Consider the following 18,070-nt stretch of genomic DNA (forward strand, 5'->3'; position numbering starts at 1 on the left):
TCAAAGTTGAGTTTAATTTAAGAATCGAATTTTTTCACCTCTCGATCAGTTGCTGAATCCAATTGCAGCATCGTCAGTCGACTGCTTCCTGAATCCGATCGTTGCGTCTCTCGCCTGGTTCCTGAGTTCCTGCTTCCACTTGCACCTAGTCACAAATCAATAAAATGGTACGACAGCTCTCAAATCCTCCAATCTCAAGGCTAATGACAACTTTCAAGACAAAATACCTTCATCGCCCTCCATGACTGAGCAACTTGAAGGTGGATCGTTGGAGGACGATTGCACTGATTTTTGCCTCAGTGAGCTTTTCACATTCTTCTTCCTGTTTTGTACAATGAATTGTGTTTTAGAAAAGTGACCAACTCAATGCAACAAATCAAGCATTACTTGGTCTAACAAAAGCTAACAAAAAATAGAGCAGTTTTTTCTCCATACCGTAAGGAGATATCCCTCTCGACTGATTTCCCTTCGTCTTCTCCATATGCATACCATTTATCCTCGAGTATCACTGAGTCCCAGCTTCGTAAAACTGCAAAAGAATAGAAGCACTTATCAACATTGCCCTACAAGAACAGGTAGAAGGTGACATAGTAATTCTGAAAAGAGAAACCTTGGTGTAAGATTTTGAAGCCACCATAATAGCTTCCCAGTTTCCAGTACACATGCCCCTCTCCCTCTCCTTCCAAATATATAGACTCCGTCCGGACAGCATGTCGACATATGCTATTTAAATCTGTTTTAAAGAGAGAATTGATAGATTCAAAGTATTATAGAAGATTTATCACTCTAGTCAAGAATGTTACCCTGAAGACAATGCCAAAGGAAGCAAGAAAAAGAGATATGATAACGATAAGTTGTAAAGAGGTTCTGGTAGAACTGCCTAGTAATTGCTAATAATAATGGTTTTATGTCTTGAAAGAGAACTTCTTCATGAGAAATATATGCAGATACGATTTGAACATCTATAATGAAATATCCAACAAGAACGAGGCTTGAAATCATCTATAATGCAACTAAAAAGTGCTGAAGAAATGGTGAATGACTCGCTCATAGCTAGAAACTTCTTATATATGTAGAAGTCTATCATCATAATTGAAGAATAAATGGCATTCAATCAACATTGACAGGATAGATCACTGGATCATGAATGGCTACTATGATAATATGTAAACAAAGAGTAAATTTGCATCGAGTATAAAGGCATACTTTTGGGCAATTGTTCCATTATCTCTTGCTTCTCAGCATGTGCTTTCTCTCTCTCAGCTCTTATCTGTGACATAAGATTTTCATGGTCCTCAATAGAAAAAGGCACATCCAAACAAAGTGATGCTCTGGCCATTTCATCCTTCAGTTTTTTCTTTAAATCCTTTTCCTGCAGAAAATCTGCAAGTTCAGTAACTAAATATCAAGCAAGTAATTAACATTTTCTAAGGATTTTTCCTTGAGACTTTTCCTGCAGAAAACTTACATTATTATTTTGGACAACTTACCTTCTTTTTAGACGCAACAATTGTTCCTTTGGCCTCCTTTTTCCTTTCAATGTATTTTTGATTCTCCACATCAATCCAATCCCGCAATTCCCTAGAAAGGATTAATTAATGACCATCTGAACAAGTAATCGAACATATTCATAACAACTGAGACATTAGTTCGTACTTGGTCTCTAGAGTCCTATCACAAAGAAGATTCAAGAGTCTTAGCTTATCCGATGGAATCCAACTATCATAATCCGAAGAAACCTCATCCAGAGCCTCCAGAGTGGTCTTCCAGACACAGTCAGATTCATTTAAACATTCGATAACTACTTGCAACCATTTGTCTTCATTCATTGTTGAATTTGAGACAGACCTATCAAATTAAAAATAAAAAACAGCAGGCAAAATACAAACATTTTTGGACAAAGTTAAGGGCAGATGAGCACACCTATCACCCTTGCCATTTTGTATAAATGACAGTAATTTCACATGGAACTTTACTGTAGAGGAATATTGTCCTCTGCGCCCGACAGATCCTCTTGCAAGTTCGTTAAGAACACTTTCAGGTTCTCCTTTGTTTATATCAAGTACCTAAAGGATGGAAATTTCATTAAATCAGAAACCAAGATGAATCATATAGTGTGAATATAACAATTCACTTCAGGCAAACAATGAAGAAATAAACTCAAGATCACAGATAAACAAATTAAGTATGAATTATTAACCCACACTAAGAAGTCAAGAATGTGATTGGCATGCTATTATTATTATTTTGCTAAAAAAGTTTCACATATTCTTTTCTTTTTTTTTTTTAACACTGAATTTCGTACTTAGAGGGAGTGAGTGTACCAACTACGGGAGGAGGGTGCCAATTGAAGAAATATTCTAAATGAGAAGGTATTTAAATAAAATGGAGCAAATAATATCACAAGTAGAATATTTTACATGCCAATTCAATATAGCAGACTTCTTATGTTCTACACAAAAATGCAATTTGAGGCATTTTAAGTACCAAATCTCATTCAAAAGTTATCAGCAATTTTAAACAATATAACATACTAAAATATGACTATTGCCATTTTTCCATATTGACAAATGTGTCAGAACAGTAATTCTTATTCTAGATGAAGTTCACAGTAACTGAAAGCTTTTAATGTACAATTGTCTTTCTTCATTTAGCATTTCTCCTTTTCCCTCAGGATTTTCTATGTTAGCCATGTAAACTTTTGGAGATAGAATATTTGCACATACCAAGGATGCTAACATAGCATATATATCTACGTCAAAGACAATTAATAGAACCTATATCTAAAAAACAAGAATAACCGTAATTTTTGTCTTCACGATGAAATTTAATCTAAATCCAAATTTAGAGGAATACATATGAAAATTTATTCCACAAAGTGATATACATGGACTTCCCCTGCCAAAAGGTTTTAATGTGTTCCTTCTATAGTCGGTTGTCATAGAGATGGTCCTAGGTGCCACTAACACGTGAAGTAGCACCGATCAAATAGAGTTGGGTAATGCATGCAATGAGCTCAATTGGCACAATTCAAATGAGCAAAAACAAGTGTCTGATAGAAGGATCTAGAGGGCCTCCCTTTGTGATCGAGCAATGTCATCTATAGATCATACACTGTCCCGTTGAGATACGTCGAGTATGTGGATCAGTTGACCTTGACTAGGGTGGAGCATTAAGAAGAACATGATCACTCTAAAACCGCTGTGGGTTTTCAATGAAGCAATAGAGAAAGATAATGTTATGATGGAGACCTATCAACATGATGAAATAATGCAACACAATAAATCCATCATGGACGTTACATATTTGTCCATACCAACTTTAGTATACGACTATGTGATATATATATACAAGTGTCTTAGTTCTATGTTTCGCTAATTTTTGTCTTTTATAACAACATCTAGGTTAAATCTAAATCAAGATAGATGAATGCAAAAAAGATCGTAGGTAGGATTTGAATTGGACTAGGAGCCTACAAATCCATAATCCAATCCTATGCTTCCTTACTCTTCCTATATAAGGCCTTTATCCCCAAAACCTTGACTTATTAAATAAATTTACTTTCTTACAAACATTTAAAGCTTGACATTTGTTGAAAGTAGACAAACTTTTCGTATCATGTCCTTTGACATTTGTTTAAATTTTTTCGTACTCAATGGAGTTTTGGTCTGGATTGCTCCTGAGCCCTTTTGCTCTCGTCTTTGATGAGTGTGTATGGATGGTGAGCATCGGGTTGAATGTTTACGGCGGCACGTGAGTTGTTGTATACTCCTATGCCCTAATGGGTACTCGCCATCATGTGGCAAATTGTGTCGTCTTTAAGACATTTCATCTTTTGTAATCATCTCACGTTTCCGAGTTGTGGCTTGTGCTACGTGCTTGGTTCCCAAGGCAAATGAGCATTGTTTCAAACACAACTTTCCCTCTATTGTCATGTAGTGTTTGGAGTGAAAATGCATTTAATCCGTGTTCTCTTGATGGATTTGTCCTTGAGCATCCCTCTGGGACGATCTGACCATGTGGTCTTTTAAACGCTCTTTGGTGTCATTTATGTGATTCTTGTTTGACCCTCGGGCTTGGGTGTCTGGATTGGCATCGCTCGTTTGTAGCATTTGCATCCTTGACTTGGCTCTCCCTGCCCGCCTGCCTTGTTGCTTCCCGTCGTGGTTGATTCTTTTAACTCCTAATTAGAGAATAACCTTTTTATTTATGTTGTTGTCATCCGTTTGAATAATTATCATTCATCACTATCCTATAGAAGTTGTACTTGTTACATTAAGATACAACAACCCATGAATTATATTGCATCGTTCATACATTTACTATATAAATAGTTTTAATTATGTTTCATGATATTTGAATGATATAAGTAGAAAATGTTCACATTACTATTATTATATATAAAAAGCTAATACATATGATAAATTATAAATGTCAAATATAAATATAAATTTAATTTAATCCGATCATAAAATTTTAGTGTCCTACATTCAAATCTTAAACACGAACTCATAGACCTCATCCCGTTTCCCAATAGGATTACTATCCCACTGGGAAGGATTGAGAGTTTTTTTTTTTTTTGCATACGAGCAAAGTGCTTGTCCAAATATCATGTTATTTATGCTACCATATTTTATGAACTTAAAATCAATGAATACATACGCTTAGATTGAATCAACTTTTATCATTCTTGTTTTGCTATTGTGTTATGAGATTTGGTGTTAACGTGTTGGTGACGGTTATGTATTGTTTCTATCATGGTCTCTTGTTAGTGTTAATTCTAATATGTGGTGCTCGAGCAGCCCTTCAAGACAACAATATTTAAGATGGTGACAAAACAAATTCCTTCCTTCATAAGCAAATTCTGATGCACCATTGTTTGTAGCCCACAACTTGGGAAGAATTGGAAAGTTGAATCTGGTGGCTAAGATGGGGAATGAGAATATGCCTAATCGGCAACAAAATCATATCAATTCTAGTTATTTTTTGTTTCCTTCTAAGTCACATACTCAAGTACAACTCACATAGGATAGGAAAAAAGTCACCAAGAACATTAGATAGTTCCACTTGAATTTATATCCGCACCCAAAGGTCTTCCTTTCCTTTCTATGTTCCTTCTCCCAACCTATATTATTCTAACTCAGATGCTAGTATCTAACATCGGTAAGCATCTACAATGTTGGAAATGTGATTTTTCTCAAAGAGGGAAAATAGAGATTCATCAAAAAAGAATTTTAGAATATGAGAAATAGAGATTCATCAAAAAAGAATTTTAGAACATGAGTATAGGGATACGACCAATATTGCTAAAATAGATATGTTGACTTACATTTAATAATTTCTTAATAAAAAAGTTAATAGATGAGATATTTGCTCTATTAATATAAGTCATAATATATCTTATATATTTTCTAAACTTATTTTACCCTAATCTTCAACTCTACCAGCGTTGCCCATCATATGTTCATCTCCCTCCCCATGCAATGCCACCCTCCTAGAAGATATCACCCGCTACACAATCCTCCTCACATGACACTACCTACAATGCGAGCCTCTCTTATGATGACCCTCCTTTCCCCATGCAACACAAGCTGGCTACAATACCCCTCCCTCCCCCACACGACGCATGTGGCATGCAAAGAGGTATGTTTCCTTGCCTAGATCTTCTTCCTCCCACTTTCTAATTCTTCTTAGTTAAATGAGTCTAGCTCATCAAATTCATGTTTCATACCCATCTCATGACATGTCAAGGTTGATATGGTACGGAAGGGGGTAAGGGAGAGTCTGACAGAGCTCCTAATCATAAAAAAACCAAAAAAAAAAAAAAAGTAGAAAAGCAATCACAAAAGAGGATTCATATGACAAATCTAAGGTGAATGATGGCAATAACAAAGACAAGTAGAATGAGAGTAGGAAAACTTGGTTATATATAGTAACAAAACTGACTGTGCTCCTCTTTCATCAGTTCTTACACATGCTTTTGTTAACTTAAATACTCACAACAGCATAAAAGATAAAGGACAATTTCATCAAAGATATCATTTGCAAACTATAGTACCATTACTAGCAACTGTAGCATCTGCATGTAATTTATCTTCTAGAATGGCAGACAGCCTCAAATAAATATACTACCATTACTAGCCATATAGATTGTATGGTATTTCCTTCCCTTGCTTTACAAATTCTGTTTTTTGGTTTATAGGAAAAAGAAGGGTCAACGACCAACAGGAATATTGATCCACGAAGCAAAGGCTATTGGATTCTCTTCGGTCCATGAATTGCTATTTAAGCAGGGACCTGATGGTCTAAATGCTCCAAATGGATTAAGAAGTTCGAACACAGGATCCCCTGAGAAGGTGCAACATCATCCTCAAATTTCGATATCATTTGCAAACTATAGAATGTCATAACCACACTAAAGAAACATAGTTGCACAGTTATGATTATTATGATACATTAACATGCATATTGTATTATCAAGTTTAATTTCACTAGAAGACTTAGAAAATGATCAGATTTCCAAATAAAACTTGAGCAGCCTAGAACAACCATTGAGCGACCTAAATTTGTACAACCATTGAGCAAGAATCATTTTTAGCTCCTAATAAATATTGCAAAAAAAGTTTCAGCCAGAGGAATACTATTTGAAAAGTAGCTGAGTAGAACATGCAACAAAGGCACTATTAAAGAAATCCTTGTTTAATGTGATGATTTACTACTGTACTACATTAGTGATACAACAACATACCTCTGAGAATGCGTTGCAGAATTCCAAAAACTGCAAAGCAGCTCCAACATCCTCAACTGCCCATTCAGACCCTGCAACCTCTGTTAACAATTGACCCTGAGGAATCATAATCTCTGCTTTACCATCAGAATTATCCATAGAGACTGACTCTTTGTGCCTTTTTTTCTTTGATGTTCTTTTCTTCTCCTTTTGTGCAGATGATTTAATGTCTTCATCATCATGGCTCCTTTTATGAGTCATCGACGACTTCGAAACCAAATGCTAACTGTTAAGCAATACAATCAAATGAATAAAAACATCGAAATTTGAGGATGATGTTGCACCTTCTCAGGGGGTCCTATGTTTGAACTTCTTAATCCATTTGAAGCATTTAGACCATCAGGTCCCTGCTTAAATAGAAATTCATGTACTGAAGAGAATCCAACAGCCTTTGCTTCGTGGATCAAAATTCCTGTTGGTCGTTGACCCTTCTTTTTCCTATAAAACCAAAAAACAGAATTTGTAAAGCAAGGGAAGGAAATACCATACAATCTATATGGCTAGTAATGGTAGTATATTTATCTGAGGCCGTCTGCCATGCTAGAAGATAAGTTACATGCAGATGCTACAGTTGCAATCGCCACGGCACTTGGGGCAAATCCAACTGTCCAGCAAAGAAACATCTTCAGGTTTCTCCCCGTACCTGAAACACCAAATCACCACCATCACTTACCTCTGACCCAAACCAAAGTGTCAAAAGCTAAAATATCCAGACGAACCTATTGACGAGGCATTTATGACAATACTTTATGGGGCAACGTTTACCCCTCCGAATCTGCCCGCACGGCGCTGAGAACTCCGTCCTCTTCTGCCGGCACTGCGAGTATTACAAAAAAACACGAAACACGACCGATCAACCCGGGATCAGAATTAGAACAGAGATCATCATATCATTCCGCGAGCGTTCTCGGAGCACCTGGTGGCAAGTCTTCCCCTTCTCTGGATTATCCACACGATCGGAGGAGGGTGCAGACGCCTCGGCCGGTTGGTTGAGTTCTCCGGCCGCGAGGCTTCCGTCGGCGGGGGAGCTCTGGAGCACGGCCATTGAATCGGAGGCGGTGGACGGAGGGCGGAAGAAGGATCCAGATCGAGACGCGAGAGGAGATTTGAAATGGGAGGGAGAGATCTGCTCGCGCTGGCTGGCGAATGCATCGAGCTCGAGCTTTATATGGCGCCCTAAATTTTGGTGGCGAAGGGGGGTGTTCATGTTCGTTCCTTCCAGTAACTTAAATCGTTTGCGCACGCAAAAGGACCGCAAACTCCGTCTGAATGGGCGTGGGACCCACATTTAGACCAATGATAAGAAGGGTACGATTTTGGGTAACGGTTGTGACGGTTACATACTGTCTCTGCCACGGCGTCGGGTCGTTTCCTCACTCGGCGCGTTCGACTCGGACGAGGCGGCGAACCGTTAACGGCGCAAGAGGAAACGTATTTTTAGTTTAAAATAATAATAAAAATAAATACACACGAGAAAAACAAATATTTTTAATTAAATAATTATTTTCAATATAGGAAGGCGCTACTGCACTAGCCAATTTAAATTTATGGCGTATTATTTTAATGAATTTATGGAAGGGAGGAAAGGAAATTATGCATCAAAATAAAATAATTGGCAAGTATTTTATAATTTACCAATATAAAATAAAATAAAGAGAATGTGTTAATGGATTATTTAATATTTTTTTATGAGTTTCTAAAATTTGATAGATGACAAAGTTTTCTCAAATTTTTTATTAAGATAACGTGTTATATGCAATATGAGATGATAAAAGATGAGACGAACTTTTTAGATAACGTGTTATAGAGAGGAGAGGTATTTGAATTTTATTTAAAATTTAAAAATATAAATAATTTTGATTTGAACTTGATTCAAAATGAAATTTGAACTCAAGTTGTTTAAATATTAATTTAAATAGAATTGAATTATAATTTAAAATGATTTAAATTTAAATTATTTAAAATTTAATTTAAATATATTTAAGCTAAAATTTTATTAAAAAATAGACTTCAAATAAGTTTGACTCATTGTTTCCTCACGAATAGGTGAGGATAATAGACGACTAGTTATGTACCTTCAACTTTTGTAAATTTGAAAGGTGAGTATGTGCCCAAGGGTATAGCTTAGTTGATTATGATAAAGTAGAATTGCAGAAGAAGACAAGGATTAAAATCTCGATGAAGCCAAGACAATATCTACTTTTATCATGACCAATTATAACTTCTTGATTTACTTCTTTATAAATAGTCATGAAACCAATCGTGTGGGACTGTTGGGATGGTATGATTCCATTTTTTTACATAAGAAGAATATAAAGGTGAGCACGTAGGCAATTGCAGTAATTGGAGGTGATGAGATTGTTTATTGTTGATGTTCGCAATAATTTTGTTGCACTGGAATGTTTGATTATGGAACCTTCTTCTAATGGTAACAAATTAGATTAATTAACCTCTGTAAGAATAATTAGCCATTCGGGTGTTTGGTCTAGTGGTATGATTCTCGCTTCGGGTGCGAGAGGTCGTGAGTTCGATTCTCGCAACACCCCTTTTAATTTAATTTGACCAACAAAAAAAGTTTTTTATTTTTTATTAAATTATTTTAACATGATCAAAGTTTTTTAATAATTCCAATAAGTACTTTTTATATTAATTAAACATACGGGTGTTTGGTCTAGTGGTATGATTCTCGCTTTGGGTGCGAGAGGTCGTGAGTTCGATTCTCGCAACACCCCATTTTATTTAATTTGACAAAAAAAATTTATTTTTTTATTAAATTATTTTAATATGATCAAAATAATTATAGTAGCTATTAATAATTCCAATAATTATTTTTTATTTTAACTAAACATCTGGGTGTTTGGTCTAGTGGTATGATTCTCGCTTTGGGTGCGAGAGGTCGCGAGTTCGATTCTCGCAACACCCCTTTTTATTTAATTTGACAAAAAAATATTTATATTTTTTATTAAATTAATTTAACATGATCAAAATAATTATAGTAGCTATTAATAATTTCAATAAATACTTTTTATTTTTATCAAACATCCGGGTGTTTGGTCTAGTGGTATGATTCTCGCTTCGGGTGCGAGAGGTCGTGAGTTCGATTCTCGCAACACCCCTTTTGATTTAATTTGACAAAAAATATTTATATTTTTTGTTAAATTATTTTAACACGATTAAAATTATTATAGTAGCTATTAATAATTCCGACAAGTGATTTTTATTAATTTTAATCAAATTAATAAAATAAATATTCATATTAAAATATTTTATATATAATGTTTTACCAAGTTAAATTAGAAACAAATAATTTACTTCATATAAAAATACATTAAATTATAAAAAAATGATAAATCCCATTTAATCCGATTGACTATCTCTAGGGTGACCGATCCAGTCCCACGGAAGTTTTCCATCTGCCACCAGAATAAATCGGGAAGTGCACGCAATGACTAGCCCAGACGTCCAGCATCATTTGATTACGCTCTTCATTTAGAGAAAAATTCCTGCAAATACGTCGTAGTTGGGTCGTGCCTGGGTGACAACGCCGCGACACCATTGCCCCGGGACTAAAAAACAAAAAAATATACATTAAATTATAGCACAGTGTAGATGTTGTTTTGATTATTTTTTTAAAAAAGTATTATTTTGATAAACATGATTAATTTTTTCCCAAATCAATTTTTTTAAAAATTAAGCTTTCTTAATCATCCCAACCCAACCGACGCCCGTGGACGAGGATGACTGCTTCAAGATTCGTGTTGATAAGATCCGACGGCGTGAAGCTGATGCATCTGCGGCGCTACGTAACCTATCCGGTGCCAGCTCCAATCAATTGACAATAGAAGACGAGGACTCCGCGGCTGACTTGGCAGAAGAGGCAAAGGAGCTGCCGGCGGAAGAGCGACGAAGAAATCAGGAAAGATCTCGACTTCGGATCTCTCTCGCCTTCTCTAGATCCTGGAAATCTCACGGAAACTTCCAGTTCCGTCGCTTTGTTTCGTCCCCCGATCGATTCTGATCGGAATACGGCAGCTGGTCGACTGATTTTCTACTGAGAGTTTCCAGGTCGATCGATCGCCTCTTTTGCTTCCGCCCTTTGCTTATTCGCGCTCCGCATCACTGTTTCAGCTGTCCGTTTGCTGTATTACGCGTTTGGTTTGGTTCGACGCCGGCGATTGATTTGTGTCTTGGGGTAGGTGTTCTTTTGCCTCAGCATTAGGGTTTGATTTGCTTGATTGTTCTATTCGATGAATTCTTTCTTTAATTTGTCTTTGAAATGTATGTCTTTGAGGAGTTCTTTGTTTGAAAGTAAAAGAGCCTATTTTGTTACTTCTAGGCTTCCCAGAGTTCTGGGAAGTTAGCTTCTTGATTGCTTCTGTTTCTGTACCATAGGGAAACCCTTCGGATTGAGATTTTATTTCTTTCTGTTTAGCATGTCTTATGAAGAAATTTGATACCTTTCACTTTGAAATTAGGATCCAGCCTTTGCATGATCCACCTTCCTAATGTTTTCCTTTTTTTTTTTTTTTGTGGTTGCAGAATGCCATATGATCCACCTTCCTAATGTTTTCCTTTTTTTTTTTTTTTTTTGTGGTTGCAGAATGTAGTTCTCTAGATCCTGGAAATCTCACGGAACTTCCAGTTCCGTTGCTTCGTTTCGTCCCCCAGTCGATTCTGATCGGAATACGGCAGCTGGTCGACTGATTTTCTACTGAGAGGTTCCAGGTCGATCGCCTCTTTTGCTTCCGCCCTTTGCTTATTCGCGCTCCGCATCACTGTTTCAGCTGTCCGTTTGCTGTATTACGCGTTTGGTTTGGTTCGACGCCGGCGATTGATTTGTGTCTTGGGGTAGGTGTTCTTTTGCCTCAGCATTAGGGTTTGATTTGCTTGATTGTTCTATTCGATGAATTCTTTCTTTAATTTGTCTTTGAAATGTATGTCTTTGAGGAGTTCTTTGTTTGAAAGAAAAAGAGCCTATTTTGTTACTTCTAGGCTTCCCAGAGTTGCTTCTTGATTGCTTCTTTCTGTACCATAGGGAAACCCTTCGGATTGAGATTTTATTTCTTTCTGTTTAGCATGTCTTATGAAGAAATTTGCTACCTTTCACTTTGAAATTAGGATCCAGCCTTTGCATGATCCACCTTACTAATGTTTTCCATTTTTTTTTTTTTTTGTGGTTGCAGAATGTCATAGTAGTTCTCTGGTCCCTGCAGTTGCCCTGAGATGGAGGGTTGTGACTGCATCGAGACACAATGGCCTGCTGATGAGCTTCTAGTGAAGTACCAGTATATATCAGATTTCTTTATAGCCCTTGCTTATTTCTCCATTCCTCTTGAGCTCATTTATTTTGTGAAGAAGTCTTCCTTCTTCCCGTACAGATGGGTGTTGATACAGTTCGGTGCCTTTATTGTTCTTTGTGGAGCAACACATTTGATAAATCTATGGACTTTCAACATGCACTCACGAACTGTTGCGATAGTAATGACTGTTGCAAAAATATCTACGGCTGCTGTATCATGTGCAACAGCTTTGATGCTCGTTCACATAATTCCGGATTTGTTAAGTGTGAAGACAAGGGAGTTGTTTCTAAAGAATAAGGCTGAGGAACTTGATAGAGAGATGGGCATCATACGGACACAAGAAGAAACAGGGAGACATGTTAGGATGCTTACTCATGAAATAAGAAGCACACTTGACAGGCATACAATATTGAAGACGACACTTGTGGAACTAGGTAGGACTTTGGATCTTACAGAATGTGCACTGTGGATGCCGTCAAGGAGTGGCCATAATCTCCGGCTTTCACACACTTTGCACCACCAAATGCCACTTGGGTCTGTTGTTTCCATTAACCTTCCCATTGTCAATCAAGTATTTAGTAGCAACCGGGCGATAAGAATTCCACATACATCCCCATTAGCAAGGATAAGGCTGTTGACCGGGAGATATCTGCCACCAGAAGTTGTTGCTGTCCGAGTACCACTTTTACATCTGTCAAATTTCCAAATTAATGATTGGCCTGAGCTTTCTGCAAAAAGTTATGCTATTATGGTTCTAATGCTCCCTTCAGACAGTGCAAGAAAATGGCATGTACACGAACTGGAGCTTGTTGAGGTGGTTGCTGATCAGGTAACCAAAACTTTGTTGCAGTTACTATCAGTTGTCTTTCATCTATTGAGTACAGGGGTATTCCTTTCGGTCTTTTTCTTAAATGAAAACAAGGTAAAATTAGGGAGGTTTTTTTTCTTAAGAACTTTACTCTTCACAGAAATGGATACTGATTTAAATGTATTTTCTCATTTTTGGACATAAACACCTCACTTCAATCAATGAGTGGGGGTTCTCAACAACATTCTATTTGTTTCTAAATCCATAACTTTTGAAATTTTTTTAACCTATTCTATAAATTATTCCAATAGTTAGATTATTTTCTAAAGGATTGATTGTGTAGAAGTTCCTAAAATGTCATATCAGAAGCAATTCTTATAGCCTCCTAAGTGGATTAGTGAATATAAAATGAGAAGTCATCCAAGTAAGCCAATAGATTAACGATGAGTGGTGAGGGTACAATTGCCAAATGATAGTGATATCAAAATGTTAGATTAATAATATTGAAAATCCTTAAAACTATACCCAATCTTATAACAAGGTTCTTGAATGGTCCTTTTAATGAATTTATCCATAAAATTTTACAATGGTTGGATGCAACTTTTGTTCTAATTGTGGTTTGGCAAGTTGTTTATGAGTTACAATTGATTAATGAAACAATTTATAGGCAATACATTTATAGTGTGTTTCCTCTGAGGGAAGAAAAGGAAATAATGGAAGTGATAGAAATATTTCCTCAATAACATTTTTCTTTGTGTCCTTTCGTGAAAAAGAGGGAGGGAGGGAAATGAATGAGGAATTCTTATTCTAGTTTTTCTTTATATTGTTTCCATCCGATTTGGTTGGAAAACTTGCTTTCACATGCAATGGAGTTCAAGTCTAAATTTTAAAAGTTAAAAATGATTTTTTCCTTTTAAATCTATTTTTGATTAATGGTATTTTTATGTTTCTAATAAATAGTTTTAAAATTTTAAGCTCTCCTCTTTTTCCCTCCAAAGAAATAGTCGATGAAAAATATTTCATAATTCTTCTCCTATAATATATTTTCGACCTTTTTGTTTCCCAATCTCAAGTTGTCTTCTTCTTTTATAGGAAATAGGGAAGTTTATGTAGTATCTGACTCCATGCAAAACAATTTGATATATAGAATGCTTTCCATGGTTTAATATTTTGGTCCATGTCATTTGTTACTAGGGGGTGAACGTAGGTCAAGTCTAGTTCATTATCAAACCATTAGCAAATATTTAAGTCTATATTTATGGTTTAATAGGTAAGGTTGAAGATTGATTGAGTGGGATAGCTTTTATGTTCAAGAAAACTTATCCATAATTGATGCCAGAGTCGAGTATGCTAGATTTGATTGTGATCAAAGTTGCATCAAATTTGGTCAGGTTAATTTTTTGTTTTTTGTGTAAACATAATTATGGATAAGTTTTTGTGTGATTGTAAAGTACTTTTAAAATTTGAAAGAAAGATTTACAAAATGATGGTTAGACCAGGGATTAAAATCTCGAGTCGTATCGCGATACCGGCGAAAAATTTTGTTCCGTCGATGGATCGACACCGACACAACACCAACACAAGAATTCCGGCCGGGAGATGCCACCGGAGGCGTCGCCAAGCCTCGGCGACGCCTCCAAAGGCGTTGCATGGCCTCACCGACGCCACTGGAGGCGCCGCCCGAGCCGGGCGACGCCACCGGAGGCATCGCGCGCGTCCATAGTGGTCGCGATTTTTCGATTGTTGTTTCAGTTTTAAAACTTAGGGTTTAATCAGATTTTAATAATCAATTCCTAGCTATAGTTGGAGATAATTTAAATAGGCATTATTAAAACCCATAAAATTATCTTATTATTTTTAAAAAATATTATATTTTTTATTTTAAATATTTAGATTAAATTTTTTATTTTAATTAATATATTTTATATTGTAAAAATATCAAAACTATACTGGTACGGTATGATACGGTACCGAAACTGTATCAAAACTATACTGGCACGTTTAGAGATCTTCGGTTCTCCTCCTTGCTGCCCCTTCTGCTACTTTTTTCTTCTCCCTCCAGACAAAAAAAAACTCCTCCAAGTCAGCATGGTAAGAAGCTATGGGAACATAATCTACAGAACACACTATGATCTGTTTTAGGAAATAATGAAAGAAGCTGAAGTTGGTGATCTTCATTGGAGAAGCACTTAAGGAAAACAGCTCTGGAAGCAAGGCTGTAGGTTTTTGACATCTTGAATTTTATGCTTTTGTGGTTGGACTGGCTCATTGTGATGGAGTAAAAATAACTATTCATCACAGTTATTCCCAGCACGACTAGAAAATGGAAGCTCATGCTCTGAATATTTGTTAGCCTGGAGAAGTTGAATTTAGTTAAATCAGAGAATCCATTCTTGAGGCCTAATCACTGGCCTAGCAGGGATGATACATCATTAGAAATAACCCACTTCCGAATGCATTGAAGTTTTGAAGAAAACACCTGACAAAGTGACCAGAAATACTTAAATCTGTTGAGCACAATCCACCTGGAAAGGATCCATCCAACAAAATTGCAAGATTAATTGCAAAGGCTGAAGACCGCAAATTACACTGGTTCTGTAAAAACCAAAAAGGGGTCACTTATCTGATCATAATAGATTGTGCTCAAGTTTGTAGGCTTCATATGTTGTTCTTGCAACTCAGGGAAAAGGAATAGAGGCTGTGCATTAGGCTTCTGGACAATGCATTTACCAGTTTTGATGCAAGTTAGGAGAGAGCCTTAATAACTCCCATATGTGGATTCTTCCTAAAAAGAGAACCAGATTTGAAAAAAATTTGCTATAGATTTCCTGAAAAGGTGATAGAGTTGAATCATTCATAATCTTCATCTCAAGTGTTCTTCTCTCCTCTTCTTTGCCTCTAGTTAATGTAATTCCAAAGTGGATAGATTTAAACAATTATCTTCATCATTTTCATCTTCTTTTCCTGTAGTTGTTCAATGCTAGATTCTTTATCTCATCATCTTTCATCCATATTTTTATATTGTGTTGGTTTGAGATGGAATTTGCCATATCCTTATTCTTTATCTCATCATCATCTAGATTGGACAGATATTTGAGTATTTGGGTGGAGATCCTATTACAATTTCAAGTTTTGCATTTTAATTAGGATCCCAATAGTCAATCCACGTCCAAGTCTGCATGTGAACTTTGATGCGATATGGCAAAATGTCATATGGATATCATGTCATGGTTTTAGCAGGGGTTAGACAAAATTATAATGGAGGCTAGATTTTAATACATTTTTTATAGACTAATTTGAAATTTTTTAAGAGTTTGGTTATATATGAGAAACAGGTAAACAATAGACTAGATGTTTATGGATTAACTCATTTTCTTTTGATTTGATCACTTGAATTTATTTTAAAAGCATAACTCTCTTTGCTTCTATAGCATTATCTTATAATCTTGATAAATAAACATCATTTCTGATTTACTTTTCAATATACCAAAGTTTATTGTCATGGATTACCTGCTTCTCTCTGTTCACACCCAACAACTGTGTTTTCAATGAATAGCTATAGTTTTCAACTCAATGATGGACCATCTCTATTCTTCCATTCGCAAACTTTGAATATCCTTAATCCAGGAAATATATCTGTTGGATTTTGAAAGGTACTGTAGGCTAAACATGAGTCATTTAAATTGTTCTTAGTGAATTTGTAACAATTAATATGTAATTTCTTGGGTAATAGAAGTTTTGTTCTACGAGCTTTATCATTTCTGTTATGTCGAATGATCATTGTTGGTATTGTTCTGAATTTTCTTTTTGGGGTTGATTTCGTCCAGGTAGCTGTTGCACTTTCACATGCTGCCATCTTAGAAGAATCAATGCGGGCACGTGACCTGCTTATGGAACAAAACGTTGCTCTAGATTCAGCTCGCAGGGAGGCTGAAATGGCCATCCGCGCTCGCAATGATTTTCTAGCTGTCATGAACCATGAAATGCGAACTCCAATGCATGCAATTATTGCTCTTTCATCTCTGCTTCTGGAAACTGAGCTGACTCCAGAACAACGACTAATGGTAGAAACTGTTCTAAAAAGTAGCAATCTTCTAGCTACACTTATAAACGATGTTTTGGATCTTTCTAAGCTCGAGGATGGGAGCTTTGAGTTAGAAATTGCACTTTTCAACCTTCATGCAGTGTTCAAGGAGGTCGGTTCTGTTTTATAGCTATTAATGTTTACTTGAATTACCTATTCATATCAATTAAATTGCAGGTCACTAATTTGATAAAACCAATAGCCGCTGTGAAGAAACTCTCCATTTTCATGACATTGGCATCAGACTTGCCCTTGTATGCTGTTGGTGATGAAAAACGGCTCCTGCAAACAATACTTAATGTTGCTGGCAATGCGGTTAAGTTTACGAAGGAGGGCCATATATCAATCGTAGCAACTGTTGCCAGACCAGATTCATTCAGAGATCCTCGGGCTCCTGAATTTTCTCCAGCATTTAGTGATAGACATTTCTATCTACAAGTGCAGGTACATTGACATTTTTCTCACAAGTCAACTCATAATGCTGATATTTTAATCTAGCTAGGTAATCTTTTGCCTTAATACCATGCAGGTCAAGGATACTGGTTGTGGAATTAATCCCCAAGACTTGCCGCAGCTGTTTACCAAATTTGCGCGACATCAGAATGTTGGAAACAAAGCCTACAGCGGCAGCGGACTTGGCCTTGCTATTTGCAAGAGGTGGTATTACTACCATGAAATACTCTGCTGCAATTAGCTCGAACACGGTTTCTCATTCTTGCTAATTCTGGTGTTCGATACTTCTTTTTGTGTAGCTTTTGATACATTTTCTAATTTCATAAGCAGGTTTGTGAGCCTCATGGAAGGACAGATCTGGCTGGAAAGTGAAGGTGTAGGGAAAGGTTGCACCGTGACATTTATCGTCAAACTCGGGATTTGTGATCAAAGTAGTAACCTGAAACAAACTGCACTCATTTCATAACAAATTCATGATGATGCAAATCCCTTCATCTCAAAACCTGCTTCACCAATGAGAGGGAGCAATTTCCTGTAATCTGATACTTAATGTAACGTATTTCCATCCACCTTGTTGTTCATCAAACCTTTGTGACATAGAATCATATCGTCGAGTAGTGATCTTTGCTAACAGGTCG

At 36.4% G+C, this 18,070-nt stretch overlaps 2 protein-coding genes and 4 non-coding genes across 6 annotated transcripts; 5 read left to right on the top strand and 1 right to left on the bottom strand.

Annotated features, from left to right (window-relative positions):
- Nucleotides 1-17: 17 nt before the first annotated feature.
- On the bottom strand, nt 18-7,832 carry LOC141823663 (uncharacterized). The gene is made up of 13 exons (XM_074710937.1): nt 7,704-7,832; nt 7,507-7,604; nt 7,344-7,430; nt 7,072-7,225; nt 6,749-6,994; nt 1,924-2,066; nt 1,657-1,848; nt 1,491-1,581; nt 1,207-1,372; nt 611-733; nt 436-529; nt 228-322; nt 18-145 (listed from the first exon to the last, which is right to left on the bottom strand). Exons 1-13 carry the CDS (start codon nt 7,830-7,832, stop codon nt 18-20), a joined length of 1,746 nt encoding a protein of 581 aa, XP_074567038.1.
- Nucleotides 7,833-9,261: 1,429 nt separating this feature from the next.
- TRNAP-CGG (transfer RNA proline (anticodon CGG)) lies at nt 9,262-9,333 on the top strand. Its single transcript has one exon. It is a non-coding gene; the product is annotated as a tRNA-Pro (tRNA).
- Nucleotides 9,334-9,447: 114 nt separating this feature from the next.
- TRNAP-UGG (transfer RNA proline (anticodon UGG)) lies at nt 9,448-9,519 on the top strand. Its single transcript has one exon. It is a non-coding gene; the product is annotated as a tRNA-Pro (tRNA).
- A 119-nt stretch (nt 9,520-9,638) lies between these two features.
- On the top strand, nt 9,639-9,710 carry TRNAP-UGG (transfer RNA proline (anticodon UGG)). Its single transcript has one exon. It is a non-coding gene; the product is annotated as a tRNA-Pro (tRNA).
- Nucleotides 9,711-9,831: 121 nt separating this feature from the next.
- Nucleotides 9,832-9,903, top strand: TRNAP-CGG (transfer RNA proline (anticodon CGG)). Its single transcript has one exon. It is a non-coding gene; the product is annotated as a tRNA-Pro (tRNA).
- A 1,493-nt stretch (nt 9,904-11,396) lies between these two features.
- On the top strand, nt 11,397-18,063 carry LOC141824075 (putative ethylene response sensor 1). Its single transcript, XM_074711308.1, has 6 exons — nt 11,397-11,635; nt 11,971-12,916; nt 16,723-17,091; nt 17,157-17,423; nt 17,509-17,636; nt 17,763-18,063. The coding sequence occupies exons 2-6, from the start codon at nt 12,011-12,013 to the stop codon at nt 17,896-17,898; spliced, it is 1,806 nt and encodes a 601-aa protein (XP_074567409.1). The 5' UTR covers nt 11,397-11,635; nt 11,971-12,010; the 3' UTR covers nt 17,899-18,063.
- The last annotated feature ends 7 nt before the right edge of the window (nt 18,064-18,070 follow it).

This window comes from Curcuma longa, chromosome 3, assembly GCF_044706935.1.
Source record: "Curcuma longa cultivar G26 ecotype Majalengka, Jawa Barat chromosome 3, ITB_CL_G26_1.1, whole genome shotgun sequence".
In the NCBI taxonomy this organism is placed as follows: domain Eukaryota; kingdom Viridiplantae; phylum Streptophyta; class Magnoliopsida; order Zingiberales; family Zingiberaceae; genus Curcuma; species Curcuma longa.

What these genes read in the sequence shown, in the direction of transcription:
- LOC141823663 (XM_074710937.1), bottom strand. Translation starts at nt 7,832, where the DNA reads ATGGCCGTGCTCCAGAGCTCCCCCGCCGACGGAAGCCTCGCGGCCGGA. An exon ending in TTGTTGCGTCTAAAAAGAAG is followed by an intron (nt 1,373 to 1,490) that starts GTAAGTTGTCCA and finishes GATTTTCTGCAG; the next exon opens with GAAAAGGATTTAAAGAAAAA. An exon ending in AATGGAACAATTGCCCAAAA is followed by an intron (nt 734 to 1,206) that starts GTATGCCTTTAT and finishes TCTTTAAAACAG; the next exon opens with ATTTAAATAGCATATGTCGA.
- LOC141824075 (XM_074711308.1), top strand. Translation starts at nt 12,011, where the DNA reads ATGGAGGGTTGTGACTGCATCGAGACACAATGGCCTGCTGATGAGCTT. An exon ending in TTGAGGTGGTTGCTGATCAG is followed by an intron (nt 12,917 to 16,722) that starts GTAACCAAAACT and finishes GATTTCGTCCAG; the next exon opens with GTAGCTGTTGCACTTTCACA. An exon ending in TTCATGCAGTGTTCAAGGAG is followed by an intron (nt 17,092 to 17,156) that starts GTCGGTTCTGTT and finishes ATTAAATTGCAG; the next exon opens with GTCACTAATTTGATAAAACC.